Source organism: Idiotropiscis lumnitzeri, chromosome 15 (genome assembly GCF_059441095.1).
Source record: "Idiotropiscis lumnitzeri isolate Australia: NSW breed Sydney's pygmy pipehorse chromosome 15, RoL_Ilum_1.0, whole genome shotgun sequence".
NCBI lineage: Eukaryota > Metazoa > Chordata > Actinopteri > Syngnathiformes > Syngnathidae > Idiotropiscis > Idiotropiscis lumnitzeri.
In genome coordinates, this window is record NC_142405.1 from 12,516,758 (window position 1) to 12,542,094 (window position 25,337).

General features: G+C 41.1%; 1 protein-coding gene and 1 long non-coding RNA gene across 5 annotated transcripts in view; one reads left to right on the forward strand and one right to left on the reverse strand.

Annotated features, from left to right (window-relative positions):
- Positions 1–19,649, reverse strand: part of LOC148322972 (protein shisa-8) — a 65,288-nt gene extending 45,639 nt beyond the window's left edge. Inside the window, exons 1-3 of one of the 4 annotated variants that reach the window (XM_088317543.1) lie at positions 18,887–19,649; positions 17,731–18,748; positions 16,370–16,985 (exon numbers count right to left, since the gene is read on the reverse strand). In XM_088317543.1, coding sequence (XP_088173669.1) covers positions 16,370–16,932 — 563 coding nt within the window. In that variant the 5' untranslated portion in view covers positions 16,933–16,985; positions 17,731–18,748; positions 18,887–19,649. Of the gene's footprint in view, positions 1–16,369; positions 16,986–17,730 lie in introns of all 4 variants that reach the window. The other 3 variants (XM_088317544.1, XM_088317541.1, XM_088317542.1) reach the window with 3 other exon arrangements.
- LOC148322971 (uncharacterized) overlaps positions 1–25,337 on the forward strand; it is a 117,871-nt gene that overhangs the window by 62,742 nt on the left and 29,792 nt on the right. The gene's annotated exons all lie outside the window — the stretch shown is intronic.

The following is a 25,337-nucleotide window of genomic DNA, read 5'->3' on the forward strand; positions in this document are numbered from 1 at the left end:
AGTGCAGTGTAATATAGTAATGGATCAACAGGCCTTGCCAAAGTCTCGAAAAGAAATGAACACATCACTCACCTCCACCCCCACGTGTACAGTCAGTCTTGTCTCCCACCCCTCACATGACTAAGTGAATAGTTGTAATCCATCAACCTGTCCGTTGGAATGCACCCAACTGCACGCCTCATGTCTTTCCTCAATGGGTCTGGTTTCCTTCCATCTCTTTTCTTGGATCTACTTTCTCACTATCACATTTGAGCAAGTGTGAGCCTCGCTTGTAACCGTTCTTCTTTATTTGCGGCATTTAGCTTTTGAGTGAGGGAATGCAGAAAAAGTCCCAAATTGCTTTAGGTTATTTTTATTTGTTTATTTAAATAGGTTATTTTTATCATCAGTGCGTCCCATTTGTATTGTGAAATCAGCAGAAGCGCCGATACTAGTGCTGACCGTCCTCTTCACGACTCATTGTGTGGATTAGTGGTCCCTAATCTTTTTTTTTCCAATGTCTACGGGTCCATGCAAGTCCATAACTTTAGTGAACCGGTAACCGCTGGGCCGTTGGGATTGGAGGTTGTTGCTTGACTAATAAAATGCTGCAACACAAATCCACTGTGTACTTTTATGTACCTTAATATGGTTGCTATGATGACACCACTGAACTATAACATGCATGTACGAGCAACAAAAAAATGTTTGTAGATATTACAACTGAATGAAACTAAACGAAACTAACAAACTTATTAACTCTATAAAACTATATTAGCAGCACCTTACTGAAATGCGGCCAACTAAGGCATCACAGAACAAGTGGATGAACGTGTATAACTTGTTATCGTGAGCCGCTTGCCACATGCTAGCTTGTTGGTTTAACGCAGGGGTGGGCAAACTTTTTGATTGGTGGGCCACAATGAGTTTTATAATTTGACAGAGGGGCCGGACCAGGAGCAGATGGATGGAGTGTTTTAGTAACCTTACCTCATTGGAGAAAAAAAATACATTTTAAATGCAAAAGCATTACAACTAAATATCTGGCTTTGACACATCACAGTATTTAGAAACTAAAAGATGAACAAGGTTTATTCATTTAATTTTTTTCAAGTTCGACGGGCCGCATGTGGCCCCCGGGCCGTAGTTGGCCCACGCCTGGACTTTAACATTAGCGGAATGCAACCGTGACAATTAGCATCTACACAAGCGTTTAAAGTCCATCCTTGATGGATGCAACGGAGAGAAGCCGGTCACCTTTCAAAATAAAATATTTTTCAGCCTCGAATAATAAATAAACCTGACGTACTGCAATATAATATCAATGTTGGAGGGAATTGTAAGCTATTTTTGATGCATAAACTAAAAAAGGTAAAATAGTACAACTTAATTCAAATGTCCTGTTATGACTTGTGTGCCGTGAAACTCCTTTAATCCAGTCATGGTTTTGGAAGTATAAAAATCTTAAAAATGTGTATTAATTCAGACGAATTGTTCTGGAAGTGGATTCCTATTTTGGTAGCTCCGCTATAGGATTTTCTTTTCTTCGCCTTTTTTATCTGATTTTTTTTGCTTTTCTGAACCTCAGTGTTAGCTACGCTCAAAAAAGGACATAGGACAGTTCTGCCGAATAATAGAGATGCCTTTTAAAATGACAAGCGACATTTTTTTGGGCTGTTTAGCTAAACCACTTAAACAGAAGTACATAGATGGGCTCATTGTGTTATAAAATTCGATTACAGAACCACCACGCCATCTCTGCAGCCACGTTAAGACATGAATTGTGAATTGAATTGCATTTTGGGTAAACTGATTTTTTTTTTTATTTGTATGACAATGATGAGGTTTTAGTTCAAAGTTTCTATCCCGAAACACGTTTAATATTCAGAGTGTTCCCATGTTGCGGCAGGCACATATCGCAGCAAGCGCTAATCGAGTAGGAGTGGAGAAAGTGGGGAGTGGTGCTGGTAGATTAATGGCGTGAAAGAATAAAAAATGTACCCGCCGAGTTCTCTCCTTTGATTAAACGCCAATTTTCGCCAATCTTTTTTTCCGTCAGTTAATCTCAGTTCCTTTATTTTGAACAGATTTTTCTGCTTCTTGCTTCTTCCCCTCTCAATCTTTAATTGCGCTCTCGCTCCGATCTCGCCGGTCCTCGTCTTCTCACACTGACTTTGTCCCGCTTTTCTTCTCTCTCTCCTTTTGTCTCACTTTTTTGTGTCTTGCTTTCTCGTCATCTCTCCTCTTTCTGTGTCTCTATCACCCCCCCCCCCCACCCCATCCTGTTACGTGTGCTGTTTAGCTGCGCTTAGCTTCACCTGTCAGCTCGGATCAGAGCTGTGGAGCAGCAACATGACAAACTGTCCTCTGATTCACTCACAGACAACACACACACACACACACACACTTGTAGCATCATCAGCCCTTCCTGGTTTTCGTTCCCTGGTTTATCGCCGACTGTGGAAGCATGGGGGTGTTCATTTATTATGATGTACAGTATAGCTCACAGCTCTTAAATTGTCACATACTGTACCTCTGTTAGACGTAGCGCTGAACAATTTTGATTTTTTTTTTTTTTTTTATCACTAAAACTGATCTAGCTTTCCTTTTTCTATGGCGTTTGTCCTCATTAGAGTTGCTGGTGAGCCTATCTAAGCTGACGCATTGCTCATTTGAGTTCATTAAACTTTACCATAGCCCAGGAACTCAGGACTGTGGAATGTGCCAATTACGGTTATTTAACTGCACTGACCATACATTGCAGCAGTATAACCCACTGTCTTTACAAAAACATAAGTCAAACATTTCAATACTCGGCAAAATACTGCATTTTGATTATTGAAGTTGACGAAGACCACTCCCACAGCGGCGCAGTGCTCGCAGATCCCCTGGCCTGCGCTATTCTAAGCCGTTCTCGAAAATAGAGCTCACTATATTGTGATGGGTTCTTAGAATAAATGTTCCAACAACGTACCTCAAATCACCCCAAAAGTAAACTACTTAAACTTTGTGGTATTTGAATTTGAACGTACCGCGGCTTTTCGATATGATAAATTGTATTTGCAGAAGTTGCGGTTCTAGTTTTTCTTTTTCTTCCACAGTCTTTGTATGTTATACTTCAATGTGCTGTCGCAAAAATTCATTAAACAAGGACCGCACGTTTCAATTAGCTATCTTTTCTCATGTGCCTCCCTCATTATCTTCGAATGCCCCTCCTGTAGCTGCCATTGTGGTGTACTATATATTTCCTCTCTTTCAAACTATTACCCCGGCTCATTCTCTCAGCGCTTTCTGAAATTGCGACGCCAGCCTTCAAGAAATGTGATTGCCCAGTGCTAATGTGTTATTGTGCAGCGTTTCTCTTAACTTTCATTCGTTGTTTTGACAATGCTTCTGACATCCAGCTTAATGGTGTATGGAATTATTTTGTGCACGTCTGCTCTTTAAACATCCTTCAACGTGTGCTTGCCTCTTTATATGCTGCTGACATTCAACGCATTCCCACATCTCACTGGAAAAATGAGACAGACATGCATCAAAACAACCAAATAGGATCTTAGCAATCTTCCTATAGCTGTCAGTGAGAGGAAAACCCCATAAATCCACTAAATGGTTGCAGCTTGGCTGGTTGGAAGCTCATCACGTAAAGGGACACGGGGAGCTGGGGGTAAATAGTGAGAGACAGATGGCGGCACAAAGAGATTTAGAGGCAAAGTAAACAGCAAACAACAGCTCATGATATACTGAGTGCTTATGCGAATGTGTAAATAATGCCGTGACACATACTGAATGAGTGAAGATGTAACGAGTGCACCTGCGTGCACACACACACGCGGATAGGTGCGTCTGAGGAATTAAATCGTTCATTAATTGAGGAGCTCTGTAGACAATAATTACAATTGTCAAATTTACGCCACTGAATTGAGCAGATTTCGACCAACTAAGAATATCTTAAATCGTTGGGTCACGTAGTCCCTAAAAAGAAAACGGAATTCTTGAAGTATCCGTCATGTCCGACATTAAATGTAATAGGCCCAAATGTTATTTTTTTGTATTTAATGTGCTTGTAAGCCACTGTGACATTATACACAGTTTGAACATTAACAATTTGCTTCAACATCAAAATAAATCAACTGTACCTTGTGATTCGATTAAAATATTTTGCAAAACGTTGAACCAAATATATATATAAATGAATAAATGTGTCATAACATATAAGTTTAAATGCAGCTATTGAGCCACAGGTACCACACTTTGAGAAACGCTGTCTTAAATACCACAAATTGACATCATACCGAACGCAAGACATCATTTACCTCAAGAAAACACAAATCTGTGAGCATGAAACTCTTTTGTGGCTTTGCTGCAACCCAGAAGAATCGACCTCCGCCATTATTTCCATTCCCAAGCCTCAAGTCAACCGGCATCCATCAGTTGTGTTCAACCTCGGGAGTTGACCTATACTTTGCCTCTCCAATTTCTTCACGTGACACAAGTTGTATATCACCAGCAAAATATTTCAGCATTATTTGCTTTTTGCACAATAATGTAACACACAGCGCAGTATAAATGAGGCAAGAAGATCGTATTCATCATAGTATTCCATTCCATTCCATTTGTAAGTGCCTTCCAAAGCACACAAGTTTACAAAAACAAACTACCAAATGTTCACAATGGATAAAAACGTTAAAGAAGCCCGTCATTTCAGTTCAGACATTTATTTTCATTTTCTGTTTTTGCCGGTGTCTGCACCTGCCTTACAATGAAGACGGTACGGTTGAGTGAACCCATTCGTCACCACCATCATCTCGAACGCCTACATTAACTGTGACTTTGCGAAACTTTGTGCTAAGGTACGACATGTTCAATATTATTACATGGAACCCTGAACCCGGTAAAAAAAAAAAATGACACTGACTCTCCATTTACATAATTTTAGGTCATCGTCAATTGAGCGCTACTCTTCTGTCTCTATGTGTTGTTTGTGGGTTCAGAAGGTGGCATTCAAAGGCTGTGTCGGATCCCCCCTCCCCCTGCTAAATGAAAGCAGTTAACATCTGTTAGAACATCCACTGCCTTTGAGCCACAATGTGTGCTCAGCATATAGAGAGGGCTGCATCCTTCTTAAGATTTATCACGCTCATTTGTGCAAGGAGAGGCAGGCGCGGCTGTATGTGGCTAGAATGTAAATGCAAAGGCATCAGCAAACAGGTGAACGGACAACTGAGGCATAACCTCCATCAAGGTTGAACAGTTCACCAAAGTGACACAAAATGTGTAGCGTGTTGGTGTAGGCCACATCCGGATTGGTAGAATAAAAAAAATAAAGATTTGGCACTATACCATTTTTATTTCTTTATTTATTTATTTGTTTGTTTGTTTATTATGGTTGAGCAGTTAGAACAGTTTAAGATGTTTGTTTATTATTTGAAAAATTTTCTATTTGTTTTTATTTTTTTTTAATGAGTAAATTTGCAGTCTTTCTGATTCATGAACAATTATGTAAGCATTAATCAGATTGACTATCATTTCAGGGGCGGGCATCGTGACGGTGGAGTCCCTGTCACTCATGGCCGTAGCTTGTTCGAGGTCAAGACCACTCTCATTTGGCTTCTTGCGAAAAACTGAAAAGTAGAATACATTTATCCTAACAATATTGAAAAGATTATCGTATTTTCCGGATTATAAACCGCTACTTTTTTCCTAGATTTTAAACCATGCAGCTAATACAAAGGTGCGGCTTGTCTGAGGATTTGTCTTTCACCGACGGGGGCGCTCCATACTTCAGAAAATACGCTAAATACATTTAGATTTTTTTTTTTCTCTCTTGGGTGTGTTCTGTTTTAATTAGCAAAGTTGTTGCCGTATATAAAGGCACTGTTTCAACAATTTGTTGTACCTTTATGTGCATTCACAGTACAAAATCTTTCTGTACATGCAGTAAACAACTCATTTTTTTCAACATAGGAAACTGCGGCTTATAGCCTGGTGCAGCTTGTATATCGTTTTTTCCCCAAATGAGTTGCTGCGGCTTATAAGCGAGTGTGCCTTATAGTCCGGAAAATACTGTACTCTTTACTGCTTCCACATGCTACTCATGGTAGTATGAGCGAAGTGCCATGCTTGTGTCCTGGAGCTTTTTTTATGGTCCGAGGTATTTGCGGTGTCCCCTCCAGCACAGTGTCAGAAATATCTTCTACTCCACTTACTGCCATCTTTACAGGTGCTTCAGTTATTGTTGTTGGTGTTCTCTTTCTTTTTTTTTTTGTTGTGTGGCTTTTTGTAAGGGTCCAACAACTGTTTAAGTTCAGCCAAGTCTGTGCTTGTTCCATAGAGACTGTAGCTTTTGAGTGGTTTGGTCTATAAAGATGGAGCTGAAGCTTGGTTGGTTGGTAGAGTGACTGAGTTACAAATGAAGCTGCAAACTCACATACCTCAAATGTGTCTGGATTGTTTGGTCAATTGTTTTTTTCCCCCCCAAAAAATATTTCTTTCATGTTACTTACCTCAGGTAATTTTTTTACAACTATCCCTGAGAGGTAAATTGGGTTTTTCTTTCATTTGTTTTCTCTGCCTACTTGATGACACTTCTTTTCCAGATGTGGACTGAGGACGAATCGAAGTATGTGCAAAGTGAATCCGGCAATTCCTAACTGCTTTGTTCTATCACAATGACAGCTCATCAAAAGATTTGCGTTACTGGCTCAGACCACCAATGTATACTGTTATTCCGTAAAAACTACACCTTTCACAGTGATGATGTCAACAAGACACAATGTCCCACTTTCTGTGATACTCTCCATTTTCCAACTCACCATATGTTGTCCTTATTCGACGCCTTTCTATGAGCTTATTTGTCTTCTGCTGTTTCTCAAGCCAGCTGTCTGCCTTATTTCCTCCCATCTATATTTCAACAGCCGAGTCAGATAGACGAGGCTAGATTTATTAGTTATGGCAGGAACAGGCGTTTACAGTTGTTTTTGGAAGCAGAAACGGAATAATCTGAACAAGTGGCTTTTAAGATCAATCATGAATTGAATACTTGTTGGATTAATGAATTTAAAAAAAACTGCAATTCACAGATGACATGCTGCGGTACGGACCACTGGAAGCAGGTGTCGGATTGAAGAATGAGGGAGTAAAAATGGGAAACAAGGTGATGGATTGCAAAAGAGATGTGTGTAGCGAGAGGGAGGAGTGGATGGATAAGGTCGCTAAGTTGAATTTTGACCATCATGGCTGACTTAAAACGAGGAATCTCACTTAGTCTGTCTTTTTCTATTGTCACCGCGTTATTTCACGGGAGCCCACAGGGAGGGAAGCTATTGCTCCATTTTTATCTCAAGGCCGAGGCATCGGAATCTCTTTACCATTCTCATTATTCAATTGATCTTTTTCTTGTTTTGCTTCTTTTTTCTTACTGCCAGTGTCAGACTTGTCATTGAAATATTGACTTCATTGGAATGCAAAGAAAGACTGTTAGTCCACATTTATTGTTTCCTCTTACAAAGGCCGCAGTTCAGTCCTAAATTCTTTTGGGCATGACTATTGAAAAGAAAAACCCGTGTCATTTGGCAGAAATATGGCGTCTGCGCTGCGCACCAGGCGCCTTGTGCAATATTGCATGAACAAATACTGCATATTACCTCATTTGGTCTTGCCAGCCTATTTGGAATTGGCAGCAAACGCGCTATAGCTGCCACCGTCATCCCCAAATCGGGAGAAGAAGAAAATGGGACAAAGTGGCAGAGAAAGTGCAGGAATGATCAAAAAAGACAACAATGGTGGAACGAGAACAACGGATGGCTACCTAACACATGGAGGATGAAAGAAGAGAGCAAAGTAAAAGATGGGAATTTCCCCCGATTCACTTTACTTTCTACTCGGCTATGGCACAACAGTTTGAGCTGGCACGTAGTTATTTTCGAATTATAGCAGAAAGCAAAGGTACGAGGATGAAGATCAGAGAAACATGAAGGCTGAAAAGAAGAAAGATGAATTGTTTCATTTAGTTTGTAGAAGTGGGAAGACAGAAGAAAACTGTTTTTTTCTAGGCTGACTAAGAAAAGAAAACAAAATATTAAGATGTATGGAAACGCGGTCTAATTATGGTTGGGGCAGAGCCAATCGGGAGAAGCGCTAATATCACAAGAATGTTATTTGAAACTCAAAACACACACGAAGTAAAGATGAGTAAGAAAGTTGACATTTAACAAAAAAGAAGCTGCTCATTTTTTGTCATTGCGCGAGGGTACATGTGTCATCATCCTGCCTCCTCTGAGGCTCAGTTTGGGGAAGAAAACAAAAAGAGAAATGAAATGCGCCTGTGACACTGGCAGTTTTATTCGGACTAGTTATCACCTGTGTAGATGGAGACTGCAAATATGTCATCATGAAATGGATCATTTTGCTACATGCTAGTGAAAAATGGAAACGGTTTGGAAAATACGTGTGGACCAAATTTATAAGGATGTTCTGTCACAGTACCACAAAATAGATGGGAAATCATAAAAATAGTAAATGAGGAAAATAGTTATAGTTTCAGAGGAGCTTTGTCAAGGGAAACCAACTTTGAAATTATTCTGGATGTTATTCCAGTGCAGAAACATGTAACGGATGTGTCCTTTCTATTTTCCCTCCCCTTCGCCAAATGACGCGACATAACATCAGTGTCAGAAAAACGCACCAATGATCAACCCCTAGTCAACATATATTAGCACATTTTGCAAATGAAAAAAAAATCTCAGTAATAATATAGATTTTAGTTTGTGTTGATCTTTACATGTTTTAGACATGACTATTGAAGTAGAATATATCTTCCTTAACAATCTTAGAGTACACGCAGCACTCCACTCCCCACTTGTCAGGTTACTACGAAATGTAATGTTTGGTTTCGAGTGGCTTGATGCATAGATGGGCGAGAAGCTATATGGCACATCGACAGTCATATTGCTTGCCACTGTGCATGCTCCAGCAAGCAGCTCCATGTAAGCCGTTGATTTTCTGTCAGTGTGACTTGTAGCCAGTGTCAGTCTCCCCTGGTACAAGACCATTATCGGGATCACTGGAGTGCAAATGGAACCCACATCGGACGCCGTGTTCCTAAAGTTGACCCGAACACATATAGTACATACAAGTCGACCCAAGACTCACTTTAACTGAACAACCACTCAGATCAAGTAGGATGGCATTGACAAAGACTGTTTTCTCACAGTCTTGAATATCTCCTTCCTTTATGTTCAATGAAAAGAAAACAGAAGTTATGGTGTTTGTTCCCAGTGACCCGTGTAGTTCTCATCCTGTTGATTTTGGCCCCCTGACTCCTTAGCTAAAGCCAACAGTCTGGAACTTAAACTGGAAGGTGATTCTTAATTGGATCGGCAGATCGGTGCTGTTGTTGTTGTTGTTGTTGTTGTTGTTGTTGTTGTTGGGCTGGCGCCTGGGCGGAACCTCCCAAGGTTCGCCCAGCTAGCGCAATCACCTTCTGCGGCTCGGTGGAGAGGCCGTTGTGAGGGGGAGGTGCGTCGCCGAAAATCCTCTGCCGGAGGGGAATGAGTCGGGGGCACCGCAGGAGCCATAGCCAAAAGGTGGCAGGAGATAGTGGCGGCGCCCTCTCCCTGACCGGTCCTTCGGACCGAGTCGTGGGGTAATATGGGTGCCGGCAGGATACATTCGTCGTCGACGGGGGACCGCCGACTCGTCCGGGAGACCACGTAGAGGTTGTATCCTTCCTCCCGGCTGTTGTTGAATCCAGCTTTTTTCTAAAGTATCCCCGATCACAACAGCACTTTGAAACAGCTATCCGTGCCTTTGTCACATCTCAGATGTTTGACTGTAATCCACTTTGGAGTTAGCCAGTCCTCCATCAAGTGTCTCCAGTTGCTCCAAAATGCTGCTGCTAGTCTCTTGACTGGTCCCGGTAAGAGGGAGCACATAACTCCTACTCTGGTGTTCCTTCACTTGGCTGCCTGTTCTTTTTAAGATTCTATTATTTCTTTTCAAATCTTTTAATGGTCTCGCCCTTCCGAACCTCTCTAACCACTTCCATGCTTACGCACCAGATGCTTATGCCCCCGACTTCCCATCTTTAAAAATTGTCTCAAAATATTTTTTTGGGGGGTGGGTTACTGTTTCGTGCTTTTTACTGTCTTCATTATAAATTTGTTTTGTTTGTTGTTGTATGACTTTGTTTTGCTCCATCTACATCACTTTTTCTATGATGATGATTGTCTTAAAGGGCTTTATAAATACAGTTGAATTGAGTGTTTGAACGGTAATATAATAATAATGCGCGAATAGCTGGTGAATTTCCCGAGCAATATAGATATTTCTGATTATATTGAGGTGGAGAGACTGCTCAAAAATTGTGATTTAAGCAGTTTAATAAATGCTACTCTGCATTTTTATATAACATGAGGTTGGGTAGCTGAATGCCATAATGTGAGATGCCGTAGCTGCAGTCCATAAAAGCAATACAATTATATTTTATCATGTATTTTTCACATTGCATATGAGTAATATGACCACATAGATCATGATACTATATTATCCTTTTACAAGGCTATCTGTGCATTTGAGCATCTGTCACGCACGCGTGGCCAAAAAGTTTGATTTCCCCATGAAGCCTTAACAATGTAACATTCAAAATGATAATAAGAATTAAAAAAACTAAACATTGCATTGCATTAACAACTCATAATAAAAAAAAGTCAATAAAAAAATCTACATTTATATTGTTTTTAAAAAAAAATTAAATGCTGGCGTTAAAAGTTTTACTTTTCGGGCCATTGTGAATTTGAGTTTAACACCCCTGCCTTAGAGGAAGACGACGATCCCTGAATGAAGACGTGACAAAATCAGAGCGGGATTTTGACTGTGCTACTGAAAACAGAAGAAAATAGTCAACTAACATGAATGAGAGGCGACAGTTTTATTATTGATTTATTTTAGGACTATACTTTCATCGAGATATTTGTGAAACCAGAATGAAATTTTTTTCCAGATATAATTACTATTTAATTTAGTTCCTGTAATTCAACGAAAAAAGAGTCTGAATTTCTCTGACTGAGTTAGTAAGCGCTCCTGACAATAGCTTGTCCCTCGAGTGGATGTGTTTTGAAGATATTGAGGAAGTAAGTGGGGGAAAGAACATCACAAGATGGAAATAATCACTGTTATCATCCGCTCTCAAATCCCTGCAGGAGGAAGAAGAAATAATCAAATCTTCATTATATTAAGAGTGTGGAAATCTATTTTCTCACCTGTTGCACCATCAAAGCATGTTTTCAAACCGAGATGTGTGCATACTGGAAAATTCATTTAACAGCAGTTTTTGTGGAATCTCACCAACTTCTTTTTGATCTGTTAATTATTTTATCATTTATTTTTCTCATTTTCACTGTTTCATTGCCTTTGTATGTAATTGTCATCCAAAATCCTTGTTTTTTGTTCAAAACTTATCATTAAGATCCAGTGGCGGGCCATGCATTTCACACGTAGGCCTTCAGTGAAGTCCACCTTGAATAAATCCTCATAATCCCATCATTTATGACACCACGGCTGGACAAATAATATACAGAAACACTCTAACACAGTCCTGAGTGAGTGTTGGCTGACCTAGCTTCTCTTGAAAGGTCCGTCTTGAAATTGGCCTCGCAAGTGTATCTGCAATTAAATCCACACTTTTCCTTCGGCATTGTGGTTTAAAAAAGCAAGAATTTATTTTAGATTTTCGAACAGTCGCAGTGTGCACCCCCTCACAAGTGAATATCCAATCACAAAACACGTTCATCACCTTCAGCTTAAGGCCAGCGCAAAGTAACCAATTTGTGATCTGATTGGCCATCGCAACTGTCTATCAACTGTAAAAGCCCCCTTTGAGACAAAGAGCAGATTTCCTCACAATTGTATCTGAAGGCCTCGGACGAATAGTGCGTTCTACTGGTATTGTGAAATCTGCCTAGCAACACGAGCTAGCTGAATTCTGATTGGATAAAAACTCTTACTTACAAATACACGACTAGATGTAATATGACATCAATGTGAAGTATATAATCATAATTTCTTGATTATGATAGTCCAGCAGAGACGGCCTTGAAGGCCTTGACCTCCCACCACTGTTCAGATCTAATTACAATGACATCGTTGAAAAATAAAAGTTCTCAGCAGTGTTGCACAGCACGCACGCTGAGTCCTGAGCTGTGGCTAGAACCGTTTGAGAAAAGCGGAGCAGTGTGAACGCTCATCGCTTTGCTGTAAACACCTGTCACAGGCGATGATGAAAAGTGCCACTGCGGCTGAACAATAAAGGAAATAGAAAGCGGTGCGGATGAAATGCAATACAGTAAAGCAATAGAATGGCCCATGGAAATGGCTGTTTGGATCCCCTGTGACTCATTCAATTGGTTGTGCCCTTGAACGCAAAGCTCTTCTGGGGACTAACTTATGATGAGTTGGGTATTGCTATTAAAAGGAAAGAGAGCGGCATTACACGACTCGGTGTGTTTGTTTGTGTGAGGTATCGTAAATGCCAGTAGATTCAACCTCTCCCAAACATACAAAAAAAGGATCAAAGGCTGTTTAATAATAGCAATATACAAAATCATACAATTCCCACATGAACGTAAGCGCTTCCCCTAGAGCTGGTTGGCATAAATCCATCTGGTAACTGTCTAGTATACTGTATGATAAACACTTTTGTTGAAGATGACACAATTCAGTGGGCCGTTTCTTTTTCAAGAACAGATACCAGGAACACACATATTTACAGCTGAAGATGGTGTGGGTGACAAAACATGGAAGATTTTATTGTTAGTGCAACTTACACTTAATTGTACCTTGACCACCTACTAAATAGTAGCCATAGTCTTGTGGAACTTAATGCTCCAGATAATTTTGCTTCATTTAACAACCTTCTTGTCCTATTTGTCTGATTTTGTTTGCGTCATACAATTTTTGTTTTATGTCAAAAGTCTACCCACTGATTTGAACTTTTAGGGCTCTATTTTCATAGACGCAAATGCAGCCGGGAGTAAATGACAGCTGATCTTGATTTCATCTGAAGAATTGCTTTGTGTGTTTGCCAATTTTGGCAGTGTCCAAATTGAGTGGGCTCTACCGTACCATATGATTTGTTGTTGCAGATGCGCCTGGCGGAGTGTCAATTTGGTGGCGGAAAGTTGATCCAAACTTCCAAGTACTAGTGCAGACTAAACTGTTGTAATGTGTCTTATTTCATTCATAAATAGGTGAACAGCAGGAATCCAAACCTATGAATCATGAATGAATGGGGTCTGAAGTATTCCAAACTTTATCCCCAAAAAGTTCTGTGCTGTTTTCTTATTTTTATTTATTTATTTATTTGTTGTTGTTTTTTTTATACTAACGGCCGGCCAATAGCAAACTTGTAAATTAGCAATGAAGGACAGCATATTCAAAATTATGATGATGCACTGACAGAGTGGGCCGGTCTGAAATAATGACAGCTTGACGATGACGGTTCAAATTGAAGCTGAAGTTCACCGACGCGCCTACTACTGCTAACCGGCCTCCACGCAGGATTTGGACCGGTCCCGAAAATAGACCACTTAGTTGTAAAAACATGTTATTGCCCTTTAGTTTAGTTAATAAAGCCTTAATTAATTCAGAAAAAAACATTTTTTAGGTAAAGTGCTATACTTGCAAGTATTCAAACAAGTATGCAAGTCTGTTAACTAGTTTGAAAAATATTCGGTGTATAACTTCCATCAACTGAATCATGTATCAAAGGATACGATTTATTTTTAATGTTGCTTTGCAGCAATATCAGGCGCAGCAACAGACAGACGATGAGCAAAACAAAAACAGCCTCTTGGGAGATGGGGAGAAGTGCATCGGAGGGGACACACAGGGAGTAATGCACAGCTGTAATGAGAGGTGCGTGTGTGTGGGGGGGGGGGGGTGAGTTTGTGTTGTGTTCTACCTCATGTGTTTTGAGTTGTACATCATTGCACCACTAACTGTTGTGATTGGCTGACCCAAGGTTTCATCGAATTACCACCTTAACAGCTTTGTGGCGAGATTTATTTTTTCTCCTGCACGTACGTGGTACAAACACACACACACACACACGCACGAACGTACGTGCGCATCGCAGCTGGGGGAAAGTGCCTGACAATCAAAGGTTGAGAGTGTGAATTGGAAAATGTGATTGGCGTGAAAAGATGAGCTCATCTTTGCTGAGTAGAAACCTATTTCCGTCTTCATCAGGCAAGCCCAACATGTTGTACAAGGTGCACCTGAACTTTGACCTTTCCTGTGCTTGTGTGGGTTCCTTCAGGGAAACTCCTGCCTCCTCACACTATTTACAAACGTGTATATACTGGTCAGTATTTTAGATAAATTGAATGCATTTACACAAGCTCTTTTAACAGAGTCATCATTCTTCATTTTTTTACGACGTAAAACAGTTCTCAGATGTACAAATGCCCCAGGGAATCATAATTACATCATACTAAACATCCACTTCAAAGGGAGGAGTCTCTTGGAGACTCTTCTCTCTGCCTATATTGCCATGTTTAGTGTGACTTTCGTTCCCGCGATAGGGATAGACCTACTTGGGGAGCCCTAATTCTTAAAAAAAAAAAAAACATACAAAATGCACACTGGTCGCCTATAGACTAACTTTTTACTCATGGGGGCAGAACTTTACTACCAAGCCATTGAATTACACTTGCCATTTTGTATCGTGGCTGCGTTCATGTGGCGCATGCAGTGGACACATCGCCAAAATAATTCAACCCTCACCCTAAAATTGCTGACTGAATATTCAAGTACTGGATCTGCCATTCATCAGAAGCTAACACTGATAATGTTGTTAGCTAACGCTATGATGTGCATCCAACACATTTCAGTATCGTAGAGTAACTCATACTCAGCTTACTTTTGACTTTGGCCTAGTTTTTCAGACTGAGTCAGTCTACCAGTTGCTTGAAAGGGGCGGATGTTCTCCTAGCCTAGCTGCTAGTTATAGGCAGAAAAACTCAACTTGGAGGCGACATTGTGTCAATGAACCTTCTTCTTACTGTCACCATCCGGCTACATTTTCCACAGACACAAAATCCGAAATAAGCGGCGCTCAAAACATTTACCTGGGTTACATTGCCCCAACTTTTTATATTCAAGCAATTAAAAAAGCGACTTTGCCCTCATTTGTCCCTTTTAACGGAAATTGATCAAAACAATATTGGCCGCTAGCCTGTTGTGATGCGTTTTACAAAGTAACATAGCTAACTACTGGCCTGGTGGGTGATTTTGTGATTTTAAATATTTTTAGCATGATTTTCATACAATGTAGTATCAATGGCATAGGTGTTGCAACGGGGCTAATTGTGATAACTAAGGAGGTTGAGTTTATTCTGACAGGTGACTGAAATTCAGAATAATCATCCCAGTAAGCGCTTCGTTTAAGAAGTTCACTTATCCGAGGGTAGCATGTGCCGAGAGCTGCCAGCTTTCATCATGTTATGAGTGTCACAAAGCCGGATTAATGAGTGCTGGTGTCCAGTAGTCCTCGCTCTCCATTAGACCTCACACCATCGTCTTACTCATCAGCAGAGTAGGCTGACAAATCTGGTAATGACGGCATTTTAAAGGAGCCCCCATGGTGGAATTCTTAACACCCAATAGGCTGGGCTGGTCACACCCAGCACACTGACACACACTCCGTGTCTGTCCCTTGTCCCCACTGTTCTGTGCACCAGAATTAACCATTGGCTCCTCTCCAGTCACATCCAGTCAATATTCCAGCCATCCAAAAATCACCCGCTCTCTTCGGATCGTTCACTGGAGGCCAAACATTGGCAGAGTCACAGTTGTGTCACAGCAATCAATCCAGCATCAATGTGAAACAGCTACACCACCAGTATGCAAAACACAACGCGACTCCACATACATACGGAATATGTGCAGACTGGAGCAGAACTATGATTTTTACCTAATTGAGTTGTTGATCCTAAAACGAACGAGAGCCTCAGCTGTGATGTGCTGATTGTTAAAAAAAAAAAAAAAACATTGCTTAGGAACAAGATGCCACAAAGAAACAATACTTCAATTAAGGAAAGTGACGGCTTCTTCTGTAATAATTTGGGTCACAGCAACAATTAGAGAGATGGATGTTCTAATTTTTGCACAACAATAACAACTCAAACAGAATTATTGGCAAAATGGCAAGATGGCTTTGAATACAGCACATCAGATCGATGACGTTGTTGAACCGAAGCACCTTGGCTTGCTTGTTCTTCGCAAACTGTGTTGTCTAATAGTCAATTGATTCAAATTTCACCATCACAAAGTCGATTCGAATACGAGGTTATGAGAATCACAGCATCGGTCTTCTTTTTTCACATCCTACCTTGAATTGGTCATATCCGTTTGTCCACCTCGACTCTTCTCCAGACCCAACTTGGTGAAAATTCCGATGAGCACCATGATGGCCACCACGCCGCAGATAATATACACGATCATGTGGGTTCGATCGCGATCTGGTTCCTGGTGGACCTCCGTGACGGGTGCCGCCGGTTTCCCGGTGTTTGCCCAGACGGGCGTGTCGTAGTTTGAACAGGAAGTCTGATCCAAACTTTGGATTTTGTATTGGCAGCAGAAGCGGTAGAAGCAGGAGCCGCAACAAAAGCTATAGATCCCCGCGTTGCAATTGAACGGTGGGTCCCACTGGCCCATGACGTCGTAGTAGCCCCAGCAACGATTAGCACCGCCTGGAGTTTTATCCTCTGTTTCCGCAGTCGGTGTTGCCAGGGCAGCCTCTGGTATCACCGAGGGCTGGGTCGTGAGGTTAATTGGAGGAGCCTGGGCTGCAACCTGGCCCGAAGGCCGATGGTTTAGTCCACCCAGAGAGGTCAGACCGAGAAGAATGGCCGTTGAGAAGCTGAACAGCATCGGCTGCATGTCGGCAGACATCTTAAGTCCTTGGTCTTGATGCCTCAGTGTTGATGTGTAGTTGATACGCTAACCTAGGTTTGGAAAAGCAAAGAAATTGTTAGATATCCTTCTCACACACAAATCGGTTTGCTCGCACAACAAGGTACTGTCGAAGCAAAAAAACAATGTCTTTGGGCTCATGGAGAAAAATCAATTTTCCATCTTGGTGTGCTTTCATGTATTGTGAATGTGTCCTTTTTCGTTGATCATGGACCTTGGTGGTCATACTCATCTGATTTCAACCATCTTCTCCAAACGTAACGTCTTCATATGGTTTAATTTACTGTCATGCATGACCAAGACGTCAATTCAACAAGTGTCAAAGGAGTCATTCTTGGTGTTTTTTTTTTTTTTTTTTTTTGCACAAATTATTCTATACCTTCCTTCAAAAGGTGCTAAGAGAGGAAGAGACAGATTCAAAAGTCATATGAACTTGACATTTTTAAGACTCCAGCCTGGCCATTTTTTAAATTGCTTGTAAGTCTTAGAGTAAACAGATTTTTTTTTCTGTACATATCAAGACAATTACAAATGTTACAAGATTCAAGTCAAGCAGTTTTTTTTATATATATATTAAAATGTGTTGACTTATTTTTGCACATTTATGTCAATCAACAATGTTTTAATTACCTGTTTCAATTAATAAGTTTGGTGGTGAAAATTTGACCCTGAAACAAATAATCGCTTTTTCTATTTTTTCTTATGGAAACATTAATTTAGAATATTAAATTAGGTGCACTTTTGTCTATAACCATGTAGAAGTTCTACTGTAGCTACCTTATTTACATGCACAAGTGTTTGTCGATGAGTGGTCCAGACAAGTGGAAATGTCACCTTTCACAAAGCCATTTGGCATCCAGAAGTTGGAAACAAATCCAAATCTGCTGGCTTGCTGTGGTTCCGGTTTAGAAGCGCTCGCTGGCCGCCAACAAACGTGCCTGTAGCATTTCCTGTTTCCCACTTTGCTCGGTCAAAGAACAATATGTGAAAATGTCTGCTGTCAAAAGAAGAAAAGGAGAATTCTTCCGAGAATCACAAGCAGTCCCAAGCGCCCATCTTGCAGGGTTTCTCAATCCTCAGACATGCTCGTATTCCTGAGTGAGCAACACATCTGATAAGCGGCGCCAAATCACCTCTGACGTCCCGAGGAAAACTCACCGGAGTGTGTTGCTTCCCACAGGAGTTGTCTGCCTCCTCCGCTCCACTCGCTTAACTTGTATCTTTCATCTTCCCGCTGACAATGTCAATGCACCACGGGTGGACTTTTATTTTCGTGGTGGGCATCTTTTTTGCCGTTCTCTGAATTGTCTTCCAATTCTCAGTCAATGAGCCAACAGGTAAACGCAGATGTTCTTTAAAAGAAAACTCATGGGCCACTCATCCAGCTGTAATCCTCCGATGACGACTGTCCAGAAGCACCTCTCCTTTTGCACGTGCGGTGTCTTTGCCTCATATGCATACACACACACACACACACGCACACACACTCTCCCAAGCAGCTTCAATTCCCCTGCTGCTCTTTCTTTGTCAGCAGCTTCCAGTCACCACACAGGGAGTCCAGTGGCTTTTTGCACCCAGTCCGCTGTTGCTTGACCCCTCTCCCCTCCGCCCGCCCCTGCGAGCGCTGCTATGCCTGGATCCTACGAGCTGTAACGGAGCCTGGACACCAGCTGGGTTTTGTCTATTTAGCTTTGTCCTACTTGAGGAGGGAACAGTGAGTGGGGTGGGGGGAAGAGAATATGGATGCTGTTGTGATGTTGGATCTCAACGTCTTTGTGATGCTGCACAAGAAACGCTGTTAAAAAAAAAAACAGGATGCTGGATTTATTGACGAAGAATCCCACAACATGGATTATTGCTTTTCGATAAGTTCTCTTTTTAAAAGGCAGAAACGCCTTCCTATCCTGAATTTAAAATGCCCCATAAAATATACCTGATTTGTTTCCAAGCCGAGTTGTTGGACTTTAGTCGAAGCAAACTAGTAAATATCAGCGTGAAGTCAAGAGAGACCTGCTTTCTTTGTACTTTGCGATGTGCACTGGCCCAAGTTTGGCCCAAATAAATTTCCTCAGCTGGTTGTGGAGTACGGAGGTGAAGTGGTGATGCGACAGCCCAAACAGCAGCAGCAACAGCAACAGCAGCGGCGGCGGCAGCGTGCCACCATCGGCACATCAAAACATGTCCTGTTTTCAAAGGAAGCCCTCTCGGACTGCAGCAGATGCTCTTTTGTTCTTTTTGGGGCTGGTTCAGGTGCAATTTGGTCAAATTTTCCATTCACATTATGAGCACCTGCGCAAAAACTGACCCCAAAGAATCTCAAGCCCTGAATATGCGACAGTTTTCGGGAAATTGTTGCATATTATCTCGCCGAATCGTACAAGAGATTGTCAGTTCTCTCCGTGTCCATCTGCAGCTTCTTTGAAAACAGGCATAATTTGATATATATGTCTAGGATTTTTAGATATATATCATATGTATGTGTTTTCACTGTGGGATGCTCCAAACAGAAGTGTGAAGAGACAGGAAAGCCCGGATGCAACAAAATGCTTTCCCTCTTTCTGTCATTCCATCCTTTGCCTTTGCAGATCTTCTTCCATGTGTATTCCTTTATTTCCACGTTGTTCCCATCTCATCACTGCGTCCGTATCCCGTAACTTGCCGATGCTTGCACTGCCGCTCTCTTCTGTTCTCTGGCAGGACTGGATGACAATATCTCAAACGCTCCTCCCTCTTCTGCTCACTCCTCCCCTCGCCCCCCCCTCTCGGTGGCACTCGCTCTCTCTCACACACACACACACGCGCACACACACACACAGATTTTTGTTAGCAAATGAGCGTAAGGTTTTTCTTGCTGACTCTCCTCCTCTGCCCCCTGCTACGTATCACTACCACATTTGTCTCAACATTGTCCCACATAGAATGGCAAAAAAAAAAGCAAAGCAATAATTCCTTGTCCCCACTTCTCCTTGTCCCTTCCTTCCTGTCCTGTGTCATCATCGCTTCATCAACTATATTATCTTTTCGATCCAATTGTGCCACTTTTCCAAAATTGCCTCTCAGTCCCACTGAAGAAAACATTGGCGCTGACTGAGCGGCAGTTGGTACTGTGCCGTGCAGGCAGACGTGCATGTGTTGCATGGTTCGTGCGTGTGTGTGCTTAATTATTACGCTATTATACCTCTGCACACCCTCAGCTCCATATGATTGCTGCAGTCTATCGGGAGTGATTTAGGGAGCGACATCACAAGGATGGATTGCTGAAGAGAGGGAGAAGAGAAGCGGGGAAGAGTGAGATAAACAGAAAGGGGGGTTGCGGGGGGTGAGAAGGATGCTCGAGCGCTTGCCAAAGAGAGAGAGTGAGAGAGAAGGGGGAAAGAAGTAAAGAAGGGAGGAATTATCGCCAGGGAGGGAGAAGAGGATTAGAAACAAGGGAATAGGAAGTGACAGGGGGAGAGTGGGAAGGATGTGGGGAGTGATATATGGGGAGGGCGTGAGGGCAGGTAGAGGAAAAAAAAAGAGGAAAGGGCTTCCTCAAGGGAAAGTGACATATTTGGTCTATAGCGGCAGAGAGACAAATAGAAAGAATCGGCGTACAATGTATTTCCCTGGACATTCTCTAAGGGAGGAAGACAGCAAAGGATGGAAAGGCGGATGACATTTAAATAATACACAGTCCACCGCATTTTCTCAACAGGAGGATATTGCTATGACCTTGACTTTGAGGGAACGTAATAAAATATTTTAAAACAGCATGGGGAATTTGAGTGCTGAAAAGGAGCTTGTGGAAACAAAATCCGTTTTGTGATCCTTATCAAGTTGTTATAATTACGAAGCCGTGTCTGAGGTCACATCTAATAGCGATAATCCGTTTGAGTCAAACTGTCACAATGACAAAACTTCGATTAATTGCACAGATGATATACTCTAGATGCATTTTTATCATTCTTAGTCACATGTACTAAAGTTGAATTTTTGGGTATCTTTACTTGAGTATTTATTTTCATTGAAATATTTTTGATGGTGATGATTCAGTATAAAACTGTGGGAAAATGTTTAAAGTGAGTCGCCTTAGATGCATCACTTCTTAGAATGTGACTGTTGGCTGCGTTGAAGATAAGTCAGAATGTGGACATCTGCGTCAAAATGTATTATGTGGAATATAATTCTGCAGTGTCCATCGTTAATGTAGCAACGTGTATATTTTGTCTTTTCTTGGTTCGTCTTGGCAAATATTACGACGCCATGGCAGTACCTGTTTTTTTTTTTTTTGCGCCATTATTGTTGAGTCAAGCTAAAGTAGACTGTGCTATATTTTGCTTTCAAATCTTTTGCAAGGCGAGTCTGGCGTTATGTCTTAAAATAAGCACACAAGCACATTACAAATGTGCAGCTTCACACAAATGCAAATGCGAACACTCATGATGCCACACTGTGTGACGCGCCGCAAATCAGCTAATCCGTTTCCGCAAGGCAGCCAATTTCAGCCTGACATTAAAGTGCCCTCTGTTAAATTTGAGGCATGTCATTCCTTAAGGATAAAACTTGCTGATGGAGGATTGGCCCACTATCAAATACTCCATCATCTGTACAGGACAATGCGTGTGTGTTCTATAACGGGAAACATCAAGGGTGAAAGGTGCTGAAGGAGAGCCTAATAGGGAGGAAGGTGGGTGGAGAAGAAGACGGGTGGAAAGACGAGAAGAAGAAGATGAAAACTAGCGAGTACAGACTGAATGGAATATGTTTCTACATGGCTATGGTGCAACATCCATTCCAAATGCCGCTTCTTGTCCTCTCCTTCCCATTCAGTCACCCCTGCAAGGTAATTTACTGCTCAGATTGATTTCCTTGTGTACGCACACCAAGCACTTCATTAGGTATACTGCACAAGCTAATGAGATCCAATACAAGAGCTGGATGGAAGATTTTGCTGTTACAATCATAATTTAGATTTTTTTGTTTTAATTTAACCTTTGTACAACCAGGCGGTTTCATGGACATTGCTTTTGCAAGAGAGACCTGGCCAGGGTAGTCGTATGAAATAAAATGAAAGATACATCAAAGCATAAAGTAAGAAATTATTGAAAATGCTTGCTGTCATTGTATTGCAATATAAATCCGAATAGACATTTAATTGAAACCCAAGCGGCTCCATTTCTGTGCCCGGTGCAAGTCTAGCGCAAGGTGCAGAGCAAATCTGCGTAGTTTTGGTATATTTTTTGTAGACCTGTTCAAGCTGGTGGAGCGTGGTGACTTTTAAAAAGGGCATTTTGCGCAGTTGTGGGCGTGAACACAGCCAAATTGTTTTGCCGCCAATTGAAGACACACCCACATCGAGGAGAGGGGATCCAAATGGACATTTTTCATACACAGAAAAAAAAAACATTTTCATATTTGCTTTTTCTAGGCCTGGTGCTTTTTTTTATATGTATATTTTCTTTAATAATTTTTATTTATTTATTTTAGCCCTAAGTGATAATGTCATTAATATAGATGACACTGTCAAATGATTGAACTGGTTGATCTCCATCGATCAAAGGTGTAATTATTATTTTTTTGTTACATGACTGCACGTGTACTCCAGGAACTCTCAACTTTAGTGTAGCTGCTTCCAGGTGCATATCAGTCACACCACATCAGTAACTCAAATATTTCCCTTGAAGCCAACCTTTCTCATCATCTCTGCTTCCTCTTCCTTCACCTCTTCTTACCTTGACTTCATTCTTTGCCCCGTCCCCCCTCTTTCTCAACTCATTTCCCCATCCGCTCATATAAATGTCTGCTAAATGTGAGTGTATGCCACACCACCCTACGACACGCCTGTCACTCCTACTCTGTTTTCACTCGAGGGAGCGGAGGCTATTCCTTGCTCCGTGTCACCCCCTTTCGCTCGCTTAGTTGCTCATCATTCCTGTACTCTCTGACTGTCACTCACAGTAGATTAGTTCAGGGTGGAGACGAGTATGGGAGGGAAGGATGGTGTCAGGGAACTCAAATGAGGCTACAAGAGGACATTTGGTAGGGAAAAGGCTCAACAAGGGGAAGAGATGGAGACGACGCACACCGAAAATGCTAAATTCAGTCAGAAAGAAACTGTCGAGGTGGGATAAAGGTGCCATCTGCATATTTGGGTTTCAGATTTTTATGCATTGTAATTTTCCCTTTTCATACATTTGAAGTTTGATAGACGTGTTTACTGACTTTGTTGTGAAACATATTTTACAAGAATGTAGTGTGGAATTGGATGAGTTTTAGTTTCTCGTCACGTCTGCCACACACACGCGTAAAACAATTTGAAATTGATACAATTTGAAAGTTGCATTACACTGCCTCATGAACTGTTATTTGGCACAACTCCCAAGCTATTTTTTTCAGTAAAATTTTCAGAGCATTAGCTGGACTGTTCTAATTGTCTTAAAAATTTCATCCCTTGTCCGAGCGGGACTTGATTTAGGACAGCATTAACATGGGTTGGTGTGGGGGAAAAAAATTTATGCTCCAAGTTTGGGGGCATTCCCCCAACCATGAATAGTGTCCTACTTTTGGAAAGCAAATCAACAGTCGTTAAAATGCCTTGACCTGACAAAGAAATCTCTTTGATGAATCACAATACCCACAGGCATATTTCTATTAATTTGAATTTTCTCTATGAATTCTGCTGATTGAAAGATAATAAACACATAATTTCTCCCACAATCGGCCTACACTTCAGAATGCAACAACCAATGTTTACACGTCATCGTCTTTGCTCAAAAAATGTAATTTGGCCCATTTTCTTAGCAAAAATATGTTTTACAATACAGCACATTTTTTTTAATCCAATGATATGTCCTTGCCACTGGATGTTGCCTCATACTATATTAAAGTTACGGCTCTGATCCAAAATGCCTCCTAGCATGATTTCCATTATTTATGAATTCATTTTGGGGCCTTTTTCAATTATTGACACCCACTTTGAAGGTGAATGGTTACAAAATGACATCAAATCTGTAATTACAGTGATATAAAGTCATTTCATTTTGTGCCATGCGATTGGCTGGAAATCAGTTCAGGGTGTAACCCGCCTACTGACCGAAGATAGCTGGGATGGGCTCCAGCACCCCTCGCGACCCTAGTGAGGAGAAGCGGCCTTAATGATGGATGGAAGCACACATAAATGAAATGAGAGATGTAAATGGTTTTGACGCGCTTATGATTCAGCTGTTCCATGACGTTTTCACACAATGAAACGGCTAAATAAAAAGGCTTTTTAAAATGAATTAAATAAGCATATTCATGATAAATGTTTAACAGCTCGCCTTCCGCCGTAGTATTGTGAAAAATGACAATGGATCTGGTCAGCTGTTCTCCTAGTTTGTGCAATTTTCTGCTCACCTGATCTCAAATTGTTGAGTACTCCCGTGTCCTCCCTGTGTCCGAAAAGCAAAAGAAGAACCCTCCTTTGACCTCTCAGCAGAGTGGGTCAAGCTGACATATTGAATTACCGTACCTCAGTCGGTTTTACTGGTTACGTAGCAGGCTAATGGAGTAGTATTACATTTGCTGCATCGTCCATACTGAGCATGACCCTTTCCGGCTTTTGACATTCAAATGCTCGGAGGTAAAATGAAAGCCGGAGTGGCATGCTATGTGCAAAGACGTACAGACTATGGGACCATTTGTTGTACTTAATTGCGTTCTTGTGGGCTCCAACTGGAGGTACACATAGAAGTCACTGAATCAAATCTATAAATTATAAATAATGTTGCATTAACTTTTTTTTAAATGCATTTGTTAGTGCAATTAAGTTTCATTTAAAAATGTAAAATTTCAATTTAATATTTTATTTCCATAATCTCTAGTATGCACCCCCAATTTTCAAAACAGCATTCTGATTAATAGTTGTGGAGTCGGATTTAAGCAGCAAAATCCATCCATGTTGGGCGGGGAGCATTTTGCTACTCGCTGTTGACTGAAAATAATAATAATCACAGTTGCTATTTTGCTTTCATATTTGATACCCAATTCATGTCATTTAACTGCATGGATTATAAATATTTATAATCATCAGTTCAAAATATGACCTTTGTTGGCCAAGGTTGTTTTTTGTTATTCACATTACATTGAAAAAAAAAATCGGACTTGTTGATTAGGTGAACAACTGTCCAAATTAGCACAATTGGGAAGAGTAATGAATAAAATATTTACCCACCCACACCAAAATGTAATAGATGATTTGTTATCTTGAGCCACCATCACTTTTTGTGGAAGCTTTTCTTCTCTGCATTATCCTTTACACGGTCAAATATTTTCTTGCAATTCATATTTTTTTTTAAAGCCACAAAGTTAAAAGGTCTTGTAAGGTCAAATAGTACTCCCAATAGTAGCTAATAATTGTTTTGTTT